The sequence below is a fragment of the Lepisosteus platostomus genome, chromosome 5, assembly GCF_059453375.1.
Source record: "Lepisosteus platostomus isolate fLepPlt1 chromosome 5, fLepPlt1.hap1, whole genome shotgun sequence".
NCBI lineage: Eukaryota > Metazoa > Chordata > Actinopteri > Semionotiformes > Lepisosteidae > Lepisosteus > Lepisosteus platostomus.
The window spans coordinates 59,590,988-59,604,867 of NC_142615.1; the positions used below are offsets into that span (position 1 = coordinate 59,590,988).

The 13,880-nt window shown below is 42.7% G+C and overlaps 1 protein-coding gene and 1 long non-coding RNA gene across 3 annotated transcripts; one reads left to right on the forward strand and one right to left on the reverse strand.

Annotated features, from left to right (window-relative positions):
* The first annotated feature begins 341 nt into the window (after positions 1-341).
* Positions 342-985, forward strand: LOC148670383 (uncharacterized). Its single transcript, XR_015937023.1, has 3 exons — positions 342-368; positions 621-730; positions 941-985. It is a non-coding gene; the product is annotated as an uncharacterized LOC148670383 (long non-coding RNA).
* Positions 986-2,767: 1,782 nt separating this feature from the next.
* Positions 2,768-11,024, reverse strand: LOC148670384 (uncharacterized). Of its 2 annotated transcripts, XM_088632418.1 has the most exons (5): positions 10,425-11,024; positions 6,972-7,375; positions 3,869-6,659; positions 3,645-3,774; positions 2,768-3,382 (listed from the first exon to the last, which is right to left on the reverse strand). In XM_088632418.1, the coding sequence occupies exons 1-3, from the start codon at positions 10,810-10,812 to the stop codon at positions 5,466-5,468; spliced, it is 1,986 nt and encodes a 661-aa protein (XP_088488544.1). In that variant the 5' UTR covers positions 10,813-11,024; the 3' UTR covers positions 2,768-3,382; positions 3,645-3,774; positions 3,869-5,465. The 2 variants fall into 2 exon arrangements, with proteins under 2 accessions (XP_088488544.1, XP_088488543.1); XM_088632417.1 differs by having other exon boundaries at positions 3,869-7,375.
* Positions 11,025-13,880: the final 2,856 nt, after the last annotated feature.

The window sequence follows — 13,880 nt, forward strand, 5'->3', positions numbered from 1 at the left end:
TCTGATTAATATGATCCATCTCTGGCATACGTTCATATTTTTAGTTTATAATGTATAATCTTGCTTATCCTTTAATGGCAAAATAAAGTGTTTTCATGTTCTAAAAAGTTACTACAGTTTTTTTTACTTTGAAAAATGGTCACTTTGTATTTTTAGACTGAGAAAATACTGCAAAAAAGTGCAGTTAATATGTGAAAATGTTTGTTCCATGAATGTGTAAATGGGTATGTCTGATTAGTTGATTAATGAAGATCTAGTAGTAAAAATAGCTTCTAATATTATTTCAAATATAATATTATTTCCAGATAAACCAACTTCAGAGAGTAGGCGGCAGTGATGTCAGAGTGTGTTTTCACAGTCTTGTCAAGGTATTGCTTATTGATTTTTTTAAATGTTTTTACATTACATTTTTACTTCGATCAAATAAACATATCCACAGAATTGAGCTTATAGATACCTATGTGTTAACCACTGAATGTGCAAGGTGTAAAACTGCAAAATTGTCTTTTAAAATATAAGGATTACAGTACTACATTTGATCCTAAATATTTGAGTAAATAAATGTTGAGTGGAAACTCACTTGAAAAAATGTCTAAACTCAGTGAAAATGTGGTTTTCAGACTTATGACAAATGAACTGATGACAGAATTCAACTTCGCTGGCACAAACCGAAAAGATAAACAACAAAAGAGGGGCCTGGGAGACACAAATCTTTATAGAGTAATTAAAGGTACTCATATTCTATGTTGTACTTTCAAACTTTGGGTACTCTTTAATTAGGACAGACTTTATTACTCAACTGCTATGATGCAAGCCAAATTGTATCCGTTTATTTCAGCTTTGAGCTTAGTAAACCTTAATGGTTCATTTTTGAGATTATACTCAAGAAGATAATAATCATCATTTATTTGAGTAGTAATATTATATAATTTTCTCCTAGCTGCGGTGCTGAAGTCCCACCCTACATCAACAAAAAAAAAATAAAGGAGCACGCAATGTGTTACTTGAAGAATGCACATGCAAGGCAGGGAGTCAGGAGATCTGGACACTGAAAATAATAGGTTTCTGGTTCTGTTAGGACAATTAGACAGGGTTTGCAAATGGTGGACAAAAATCATCTTAACTTCCACTGTAATATTTTTTTTTCTTGGAAATATAGAAGTTGTGCATTTTAAAATTTATATTTGAATCAAAATGTGGTTTTGAGTTAGATAGTGTGTTAATGTAATTAGTTTGTGTTTGTCATTACTATACTGTATATTGATGTTACCAGAATTTGTAGCTGAAGTTTAAGACTAGTTGTGTTTGTTTTATGATTATTGCCCATATGTTGATTGTTGATTGATTGTATACAATGTATAATTTGAAATACATATTTTTCAGATGTGAATGTGTATTTTCAGAATAAATTTTGAAACCAAATAATTTCTTGGTTTACTAGTTTCTACACCTGTAAAACCTGTCTTTGATGTATAATAGACCTCTAAAGTTATCCGTATAATAGACCTCTAACCATATACGTATAATAGTCTTCTAACCATATATGTATAATTGTCCTCTAAATTTATCTGTATAATAGAACTCCAACCATTTATGTATAATGAACGTCTAAACATAGATGTATAATTGACGTATAACAATAGACGTATATTAGAATTTCATTCTAGACGAATTGCAGACCACATTTATACATCTAAGGTATGCATTTAATAGACGTATATTATACGTCTTTTGCCCACTGAGTCACTCGTATTTTATACAGTCTCATTTTAATAAATTCCCCTGCTTTACTGCTTGTTTCAATGTGTTTTCATTCTTTACATTTCATTAGTGTGAAAGACGTGACCCTGTACTGGATACAGAGCATAGAAACTGGATGGACCTCTGTTCACGACTAAAGGCACTCAGTATAAAGAGTTAATTAATTGTAATTAATGTCATGAGCTGTAATGAGTCCCGGTGTTGGAGTAACTGTACTGATAACAACACAGACTATTATATTAGTGAGAGTAACAGTCAGGAGATCAAATCTCTTTCTAATAAAATGGGACATCACTCGACTAATCCATTTCTGGAATTTTCTAGTTTTCTTGAGAGTGAAGTAACGGGACATTTTAATCAGAAACTGTTGCTGTAAAAAGCAAAGTTCCCAGTTTTTATACTTGTCCAGAAACTGTCCCCGTTCTGACCTCTCCTCCAGGTCGCTTCTCATGTGTCTGTTCTGGCGGGTTTCTGTCTAAAAACACGTTACAGGACTCCCGTCTCATGTGGAGACACATGTAGGGTCGTGTCAGTGCAGAAATCCCACATTGTAAACCAGTTTAAACTGGGACTGGGTATAACCCGTATCAAGACAAGAACTGAGAGATTCATCAATCAGTCTCAGGACTCTCTCCCACTGGTGTCCTTTCCTCTCTCTCTGTGCTGTTTCCTAAAAACCCCTCTAATACCCCGTGTACAAAAGAAGACTCGCTCGTCACTCCTGTTCTGTCCTGGTGTCGCAGTAACTGGGACTGAAGCAGACGGAGAGGAGACGCGCACTTCCAGAACTTTCCTTCCCGCTCGGTTCTTCCAGCTGAGCCCCAGACGGACTTTTCCCCTCCTGAGGAAAGAGCATCTTCCCACACAAACAGCCCTATTTCTCTCGGAAACACCAGCATCCCACAACACACACAGCACAGGGAGCGTTTTATACCAGCTGCGCTGCCACACGGACACCAGGACTCCCCTTGTCTGTGTCAGGGAACCTATAGGTAAAATTGGAGGATCCTTATGTGTGACCGGAATCCCACAGAACGCAAAGTAGCAAAGGGACGATCCAAAGACGAAATCCAAAGGCTGGGTTGATAAGGGAGGCAAAGGGTCCGGTAACGAGAGATATCCAAAAGACAAAATCCAGAAGGCGAGGTCAAAAGGTGGAGGCAGAAGATTCGTAACAGGAGATCAGTCAAAAGGCTTGCAAACACGCACTGGAGAATACTACAAGAGGCTTCTCAATAGTGAGCGTGGGGATGTGTGTGAGGGGAGTTTAAATACTGAAAGGAAAGGGGTGTGATTGGATAATTGGTTAGGGAGTGAGAATTTGAGGAATCTGATGGGTTCAATCAGGGATGAGATTATGAAACAGTGGTTCTGGGAATGCAATGGCATTTGCGAGGGAGAGTGTGGGGTGTGACAGGGATAGAACGGCGTTTCCGAGGTAGTGTGGGGCATGACACCACAGAAATTAAAGTAATATATTATTCTGCTTACTTCTCATGCAGTCTTCTCAAGTCTTTGGAAGGACTGTGAATTGGCTTTCCCGCAGATGAAATGAAAAACTTCTCTGTCTCCCTTCACAGCTGCTGACCCGTGCATTACAGCTTAGTTTAAGATTAAACATCTGATAAAACACAAATAAAATGCAAGAAAGGTACATTCCAGATTTTCTCAAAATACTGTACAACATGGAAGCTATGAAGGTGGAGGACATGGATTTTAATTGGCTTCTGTGAAAATTGGCCGTGGTGTGAGTGAGTCCTGTGATGGACTGGTGTCACATTATCTGTGATAGTGCTTTGCACCCACTGCTTGCCAGGATTGTTCCAGTTCCACCACAACCCTGAATCGAGTGGATGGGTATATTAATGTAGCCATCAACTTACATGTTCCTCTTCTTCACTCAATGCAAAGGAAGATAGCTGCTGTTTGAGGTTTTGTGCTCTTTAAAAGCAATTATTACCATTTTTGTGCCCACGTGTTGACACAACACTTTCTTTGCATCCATTCCTCGACCTGTAATAGTGAGAAAATAGAAATTAATACACCAAACTGTAAAAATCCCATATATATGTAATTTACTCTTTTTGTTGTTTGAAAGTATTCTTACTGTCATGTTCTTTACCAACCCTGGGTGCTGCAGCTGGACTGGTGTCACATTATGGGCGATACTGTGCTTTGCACCAACTGCTTGTCAGGATTGTTCCAGTTCAACCACAACCCTGAATCGAGTGGATGGGTATATTAATGTATATCAATCATCTTACATGTTCCTGTTCTTCACTCTATAGGCATCCTCTCATGAGGCACCAGTAAATGTAGGGGTTTTGTGCTTAACTGGGACAATTATTAATTGTAGCAGCAAGTCACAAAAATTATTCTTCTGATAGCTATTAGAATCAACCTTGCAGGATAACTCAAACAACGCACACACGGGGATACTAATACACGACAATACATTTATTAATACATAAAATCTACATAAACATAACAGATCTTATAGAGCGGGTTAGCAGTATGCAAAAGGTATATATTCAATCACGAAGAGCTACAAACCAAGAGGGACATACATTCCGTATATCATTCATTTAGACCGTTTTGTAAATGAACTTTGTTACAACTTGTACATTAGATACTCAAAAGCCAGTACATGACTCATAGGAATTAAACTGATGTCAACTCAGGTTGAGGTAACAATTGAATTCTCGAGCTGTAATGCAGAATGTTGAATACTCATCCGCTCTATGGGGATTCAGATCTCCCGCGGACGCAAAGAAGCAGTGGCAGGCTGTTGCCGTGACCAATCGGCGCTCTGTGGCCCGGTGCAAGGCAGTGCTGATTAGACGTGAGAGAAGGAGAAGTAGGGAGAGATTTCTGCTACGGTGCGCTGCTGATGCTCTCTGAAGACCGGCTAGTTATTGTTGGCTGAAACTAGCAGAGTTTGCACACAGAAAAGTCACAATCTTTAGACAGGAAGAAGACCGGTTCGTTCCCGATGTAGCGCGAGTCCTGAATACTGATATTCAGCTGTCCACAGTTCCAACCAGTTTGCTCGTTGATCAGGTGAGTGTTCGCGGTGGGTTCACGAGGCTTGCTGCTGGGCTAACCTCGGGTGGATCCTTTGGTTACACGGTGGCAACCTCCGTTCTCGACTCTTAGAACAAAGGAAAGTTCTGGCACTGGAACACACTGGCCGTTACATGACTGTCTGAGCTGAGTCTGAGGATGTCCAGGAGGAGCTGGAGTTTTACTTGGAGGAACTATGGTCGCTCATTGGTTGAAAGTTCCATGGGCATTCGAGAATCATTTTGTGACTTACTGCTACAATTAACAATTGTCCCAGTAAATGCACAAACCCCTACAGTTACTGGTGCCTCGTGAGAGGATGCCTACATAAACTGGTGCCCCGTGTGAGGATGAGTAACCATGAACTCTGACCTTGGGGTTGTAAACCATTTGGGATGAGACTCTCCCTTGGAATCTCCCAGACAGTGAGGCACCAGAGATGACCATTAATTAGGGTGGCTGATGTGTCTCAGCTTTGGGAGTTGTTCCTTATCAGAACACTAGAAAAACAGCTAGAAAAACACCTTAAATGTGAACCAAATGGAATGGCCTCTCTCTATCAAGCACCACTTGAGATGAGGGAGAGAGAGACTGGCAAGGGAGCAGCAAACTTAATTCCTGTATTTTAATAAACCTTGCCGCTACAACGGTCTCTCTCCTGTGTGAATGCGCTGGTGGGTTATTAAGTCACTTGACCGACTAAAACTCTTCCCACACTGACTGCAGCTGAATGGTCTCTCTCCTGTGTGAATGCGCTGGTGGGTTTTTAAGTTACTTGACCGACTAAAACTCTTCCCACACTGACTGCAGCTGAACTGTCTCTCTCCTGTGTGAATGCGCTGGTGGGTTTTTAAGTTACTTGACAGACTAAAACTCTTCCCACACTGACTGCAGCTGAACTGTCTCTCTACTGTGTGAATGCGCTGGTGGGTTTTTAAGTTACTTGACCGACTAAAACTCTTCCCACACTGACTGCAGCTGAACGGTCTCTCTCCTGTGTGAATGTGCTGGTGGGTTTTTAAGCCACCTGACCAACTAAAACTCTTCCCACACTGACTGCAGCTGAACGGTCTCTCTCCTGTGTGAATGCGCTGGTGGGCTATTAAGCTACTTGACTGACTAAAACTCTTCCCACACTGACTGCAGCTGAATGGTCTCTCTCCTGTGTGAATGCGCTGGTGTGATTGTAAGATGCTTTTCAAATTAAAACTCTTCCCACACTGACTGCAGCTGAATGGTCTCTCTCCTGTGTGAATGTGCTGGTGGGCTATTAAGCTACTGGACCGACTAAAACTCGTCCCACAGTGACTACAGCTGAATGGTCTCTCTCCTGTGTGAATGTGCCGGTGGGCTATTAAGCTACTCGACTGTCTAAAACTCTTCCCACACTGACTGCATCTGAATGGTCTCATTCCTGTGTGAATGTGCTGGTGGGCTATTAAGCTACTTGACCGACTAAAACTCTTCCCACACTGACTGCAGCTGAAAGGTCTCTCTCCTGTGTGAATGCGCTGGTGGATAATTAAGTTACTTGACTGACTAAAACTCTTTCCACACTGACTACAGCTGAACAGTCTCTCTCCTGTGTGAAAGTGCTGGTAGGGTTTTGAAATGCTAGACTGACAGAAACGCTGCTTCTCCCTGTGCCATAATGGCAGTTTGTCCACTCCATCTGAGCAAGGCCTTGAGTGATTCTTCCTCATCCTCTGATCGTGCTGGGGTCTCTTATTCTGCAAATGCTCCATGGAATGGTCTTGCTCTGTGTGCTGAAACTGAGATTTGTTTTCTCCATCGTGTCCTTCAGTGTGCTGCTCAGAAGTGTGAATCATCTGGGACTCCATCCCCAGCTCTCTGAGACTTAAACCCCCCAGTTCATTCAGCTGTTCCTCTCTTTGCCCAAGAACAGACATACTCTCCAGTTCATTAAAACTTTCAACAATTTTCTCAGTAACCAGATTATTAAACCTGTGTGTAAAGTCATCAGAATCTAAGGGATCATATGATTGTTTTAGACTCTGCAGTGACAGTCTCTCCACTTGAACAGAACAAGGCCTAATTATCAAGCCCTGTAGGAGCTGCTGTTGCTCCTCCCTGTACTGACTCTCCTCTCGGTGCTGTATCTCAACAATGTTCTCTTCACCAGGTACATCAGTCTGCTGCTCTGCACAGTCAATCAACTGGGGCTCCATGTCCTGCTCTGTAAGATTAAAGACATCCAGTTCTTCACTGTGCTCTTGTACAGAGACACAGCCCAGTTCATTACAACCTTGTGTAATATTGATTGTGTCCAGATTATTCATCTTCTCTGTAAAATCATCACATACTAAGAGCCCAGGTGTCTCACTCTCAGGGTCCGTCTTCATCATGGGCACAGAGTCCAGATCCTTGACACTCTGTCTGCTGTCTGTGTGCTGCTCACTAAGTGCCTCTTTCCCTGCTGCGGCAGTGAGCTCTGTCTCCTGCATCAGACTGGAGCCCCACTCCTCCTTACTGTGCTGCTGTTCAAGAAGAGCCCTTTCCCCAGCGTCGGAGAGAACACTGACCTCTGAGCCTGTAAACACAGGACAAGAAGACATGACCTTTATAAGAATAAACTTTATTTTATAGTTTTATACCTTTAGAGGTGGCTTCTCAAAGCATTTTACAGAATGCCAACAACAAAAAATACACAAAATTAGCACGATGAGAATACACAGTTAGAGGAGACAGTAGACAGTGGTACTAAGTACAGTAGGAACAGAGCGGTACAGAACAGTTCAATAAAGGCTCTTCTGAAGAAAAAGTTTTTAAGTCTGGATTTAGAGTTTAGAGAAGGTGACTCTCTGATATCCTTGGGGAGAGAGTTCCAGAGCACGGGGCAAAACAGGAGAAGGCCATGTCACCCATAGAGTGTAGACAGACTGGGGGACAAACAGTTGAACACAATTAGAAGAGCAAAGATTGCAAGGTAGGGAGTAGGGTGATAATATCAGACAAGTATGGAGGTGCCAAGCCAAGACATGGAGAGTCTTATAGGTGAGCAGGAGGATTTTTAAGTCGATATGAAACTTGACAGGAAGCCAGTGCAAGGACTCCAGGATAGGAGTCATGTGATCATTTGTACGAGACCTGGTCAGGATTCTGGCTGCTGAATTTTGGACATACTGGAGTTTGTTCAATGGGGATTTAGAATCCCCAGAGAGTAGAGCGTTACAGTAGTCAATTTGGGAGAAGACAAAATTTTTCAGTCACAGTTAGTGATACTACAGGGCGTTGTCAAGCAATATTTATGAGGTGAATGAAAGATGTTCTGACAACATGCTGCACATGTGCGTCGAACGTCAAATATCATCTCCATGTTTTTCAATTTAGACTGAAGCTCAAGTACAAGATCATCTACAGATAGGGTTACACATTGGTTGTACAAAGTTGATGGGTGGTGCCAATAAGCATGACTTCTGTCTTGCCACAGTTAAAGGAAGGAAATTTTGAGTAACCCAAGTTTTTATATCGGGGATGCAAATAAATAGAATAGAGACAGCCACATCAGCGTCAGGTTTGGTAAGGATGTATATTTGAGTAACATCAGCATAGTAGTGATAGCTGAGGCCATGTGATCTTAAAAGCTTTAAACTACACACACACACATACTAGTACACTCACAATCAATTTGGGTTGTTTAAACATAGTGGAATAAGTGGGTATAAGGGTGTGTTCTGATTTAGCTTCGTCAGAAACCTAACTACCATGTAAAAAGTAAGTCTACAGTAATTATATCACAATTACGTTACATTTACATTAACAGTGCACTGAGAGAGAGAGAGAGAGAGAGAGGTTAATACAGACACATTGACTGGACACTACAGCACATTAACACTGCACTGAGAGAGAGGGGTTAATACAGACACACTGACTGGACACTCCAGTACATGAACACTGCACTGAGAGAGAGAGGGGTTCATACAGACACACTGACTGAACACTACAGGACATTAAAACTGCAGTGAAAGAGAGGTTAATACAGACATGCTGACTGGACAATACAGTACATTAACACTGCATTGAGAAAGAGAGGGGTTAATGCAGACACACTGACTGACTGGACACTCCAGTACATTAACACTGCAATCAGAGAAAGGGGTTTAATACAAACACACACTGACTGACTGGACACTCCAGTGCATTAACACAGCACTGAGAGAGGGATTAATACAGACGCATTGACTGCACATTACAGTACTTTAAAACTGCACAGAGAGAGGCAGGTTAATACGTACACAATGACTGGACACTACAGGACATAAAGACTGCACTGAGAGAGAGGGGTTAATAGATACATACAGACTGGACACTACAGCACATTAACACTGCACTGAGAGAGAGGGGTTAATAGATACATACTGACTGGACACTACAGGACATTAACACTGTCCTGAGAGAGAGAGGTGAATACAGACACATTGATTGACTGGACACTACAGTACATTAACACTAGACTGAGACAGGGGGCTTATACAGACATGGACAAACTGGAATTTAGAGCATACTACCACTTCACTGAGTTAATACAGACACTGATTAGACACTACAGGGCATAAAGTCTGCACTAAGAGAGAAGGGTGAATACAGACACATTGACTGCACAATACAGTACATTAACACTGCATGGAGAGAGGCGGGATAATACAGACACCGACTTGACACTACAGGACATTAGCACTTCACTGAGAGAGAGGGGTTATAGATACATACTGACTGGACACTACAGCACATTAACACTGCACTGAGAGAGGGGGGTTAATAGATACATAATGACTGGACACTACAGTTTTAATTAACACTGCACTGAGAGAGGGGTTAAACACAGACTGACTGGACACTATAGGACATTAACACTGCAATCAAAGAAAGGGGTTAATACAGACACACTGACTGCACACAACAGGATAATAACACTGCACTGAGAAGAGGGGGATTAAAACAGACACACTGACTGCACACTACAGGTAATTAACACTGCACTGAGTGAGAGGTTAATACAGACACTTTCTGGACACTACAGTACATTAACACTGTACCGAGAGAGAGGGGTTAATACAGACACACTGGATTAATATTCCAGAGGAGTCAATACAGACACAGACCCTGGACGACAGTAATACTTAAACCAATTAAATAATGTTTATATACACAATCATTAGTATACTTATAAAAATTTAGACCAATACAACGTAAATACAATATTTATAAATGTTGTTTCCTAATGACGTTGGAGTACAAATTGATTCAGTGAAACAATTGTTGAATGTGAACGAGGTGTTTTCAGCACCGTAACCGGACAAAGTTCAGTTTCCAGTAAAGAATCCCGTTGCTACATCACACAAGTCTTTCCCACGTCACTATGCATCTCTCCACTATATTCTCACCTCTTTCGGAAAGTATTTATTTGATGACAGTTTGATACTTTATTAGAACGCGTACTGATAATGAGAATGTTTACTATTGTGAGATGTTTTCTTTAAAATAAAGTTTGTTGTTTAAAAAAATCTCACTATTGAGTTAGTTATAGACACTGGTTTTTAACACACACACTCTGACTTCATACAAGTCACCACACTGACCTGAGAGCTGCAGTTCCGTGTCCATTTCTTCTTTTATTTCTGCAGTGACTTCACAGAGAAGCGTATGTCCAACATGATCTGTCTGTCCCTGATCTCCTCCTGCTCCCGACGCCTTCTCCCACAGCTGCAGTCTCCACTTCAGGCTCTCGTTTTCCTTCTTCAGATGCGCCATTTCACTCCCGACACTGTCCTCCACACACTGTGTGATTTTAAACACGGCACGTCTCACCAGGACCTGGGAGACGCTGCGGAGTTTGTATTGAAACTCGTCCTCAGAGTCAGAAATCCTGTTTCCAAAAACTTCTGACATTTCATACACGATCGATTTGAGCAAAACCTGCATGAACGAGTCAAGCTGGATTTGCAGATTTAACAAGCACTCCGCCATCCTTCTTCAGAGTCGATCAGAAACAAAGGCTGACTTGCGATGTTTAAACAGAACTGCTTCTTTATTTTTATTCTTCACAGATTCTATTGTCAGGGCTGTGCTCTGTTCAAGCATAAACACAGTTGGCAAGATGCTACGTTTTCAGAAACTGAAGTTATTAAAAAAAACAACTTTCTTCTTTATAGAAAGAAAATCATTCAAGCACCCACGGGTATGCTATGTAGCGTCGTGTGATGACGTCATTCGTTAGCGCGGCCGCGGCTTCAAAACAACCGAGAAGCGGAGCTGAGAAAGAGGAGTTTCTGCAGACGGATATAAACTTAACTGCACCTCCTAGCGCCACCTAGTCAAGAGGAGTGAATCACCTGCGACTTGCACCGTTCGTAAGTGAATTTTGCGAAACGGAACAGATTTATTGTTTTGCCCTACCACAACGAAAACGTCTCCATTTGCAGGTTTTTGGTTAAAGAAAAAAAATGCTGTCATATTCTTCCCAGCTGGCAGTATTTATTCTGCACCATAAGCAAAATTTGTATTTCATATTTCGCAAATTGTATGCATTTCTCGAAAAACACGTTGTCCCAAGAAAGGAAATAAATACTTCCATTAACAAAATCAAGCCATATGTGATTGTCCTTAATGATACATTCTGTATGACAAGACAGGAAGAAACGCACCTCAGGATTCCAGACACAGGATCTCCTGTTTATTGAGAGAAGTTTTAACCATCTGTCAGTTTTCATGTCCAAGGAGCTCAATTTGCATTCCATGTACAACAGCGTGTCCTCTACACCCGCCACTGAAGCACAGCACAGGCTCAGCATCTTGACATCTCCCTAACAGAGACACGCAGAGACCTTTTGGTGGGCAGTGGCTCAAAAGGGGAGAAGAGACAATTTCTGGAGCAGGATTTGTTAAGTTGGAGTATTCTGGACACAAATCAGTGCCCGCTTGTATTTCTGTGTTTTTTTTTTAATTTTACAGAAAGTTTAAATGTGACTTTTAAGGCATTATAATTCACAACCTTGGCAAAAAATGGTTGTCCATAATTGTTGATTATGTTTGATTAACAGACAAAATATGACAACCCCTCTACTGAGCATATACTTTATTTTCCTGATGTAACAGATCTTAACAAGAGGGCAAAGTAAATAAAATAATTAGCATCTACATGCAATACCAAATGCAATCTCTTTCCATCTTAAGAGCAAGGGTTCACATGATACATCAATTCAATTTTTTTTTCCCAAAAAAGTGTGTATTGTGGGACAAATAATCAGGAAGTCTCTATAAATTATCATCTGGTACCAATTTATTTATGTATATCAGAATCAATGATGCTCCAGGAGATGCTGGAACTCACAATCTCAACATGACTCTGCTGTATAAGTATGCTGACCTATTGCACCTCCGGAGCAGCGTGTGTCCCTCTCCTCACACAGACTGACGCTGCACAAACAGGGTGAAACAAGCAGGGTTTTGGCTGTAGATCCATCTCCACATGAAGGAAGGGGACAGTTATACAGCAAGGAAAAGACAGGAGAAGACACAAAAAGAAATGTGCTCACTGCAAAGGAGGAAGGAAAGATGTGCTCAGACACATAAAACAGATTGGTGGATAATTTGAAGCGACTTTTTTATTGTCAATCAGCACACGGATTTCCCTTCATCTGTCTTCCTGTGGAGGACATGACGGGAAAGGGAGAGGACATGAGGCTCATGTACAGGGGGATCATGAGGTGTGTCAGGGTGAATGGTTCCCTCACGATATTCTTTCCCGTGACCAGGTAAATGTGGCAGGGTTGCCCTCTGTCTGCCCTGCTCTACTCCTCAGTGGCTGAGCCCTTGGGCCTGGCGATTCTCAGGAAGGAGCGGGTGCACGGGTTGCCTTGCCTGGGGGCGCTGCCACCTCACTGATCTATTAATATGCCAACGACACCATAGATGGTGCAGGCCTACTGCACTGCCTCGGGCACCAGGGTAAACCTGGAGAAGTCTGAGATCATGCCGGTGGGGAGGGCAGACACTGCCCTGCTCCTTGGATACCCCTTCAAGGTGGAGACGGGTCACCTTAAGGTCCTCGCAGTCTATATTGGTATTGATGAGTAGGCCACTGGGCTCCTGCTGTGGAAGGAAAAGCTTGTTAAGATGAGGGTCAGACTTGGCAGGTGGAGATGCAAGTCCCTGACCTCGAAGGGAAGGGTGTTATTGGTCAAAATGCTGTGCCTGTCCCTCTTGTGGTACCTTCTATCTGTGATGCCTCTTCCCTAGAGGATTGAGAGAGAGATTCAACAGCTGGTGGTGGGCTCTGTTTGGAGAGGGGACCCTCCACAGGTCGCCTACAACACCCTTATTGGAGAAGTCTCCATGGGTGGGCTGGGGCTGTCTGATATCGGCCTGAAGATGAAGAGCGTCCTTAACACGGATAATCATAGCATCTCTATGGGACGTCACCTCAAGACCTGCAGGGGTGTAGGGTGGGAGTCTCTCTTGATGAGGCTGACTCTGGAGCTGGTGGAACACCTGCCCCACTTTTACAGGGAAGTCTTGCTGGCATGGGGGGAGTTCATGTCTCCTACATGCCGAAGATGAGAGCCCCGCTGCTTGAGCAGCCTCTGTTCCTCAACCACCCGGCTCAGGTCTCGATGGCGTAGATGTTTCTATGAGGCTGAATTGTCTAAGTTCAGGGATCTTCGTTACGAAATAAAGGACGGCTTTCTACCTGCTCAAGCTATTGTCGACACTGTGCGGGAGGTTGACGATGAGCTGTCTGGCAGTTAGATCCGCCAGGACTTTGAGCAGCTCAAGCTCAGCCTCCTGGACAGCTGGCTGGAGAAGCTGTGACCGGTGCATGGCTCAGGGAGATGACAGTGAAGTGGGGGGACCATGGGGTGAGCCTCCTGGGGTGCACCACCAGCGTGTTCCACAGGCTGATTGTGGCAAAGCAGTTCAGGGCACCAGTCTTGGAGGTGATTTGGGGAAAAATCTTCCCCCACTTCGAGCCGGCGTGGCTGTGGGCATGTCTGAAGCTGCCTTTCCTTTCCCAGAGGTTGAAGCAGCTCGACAAT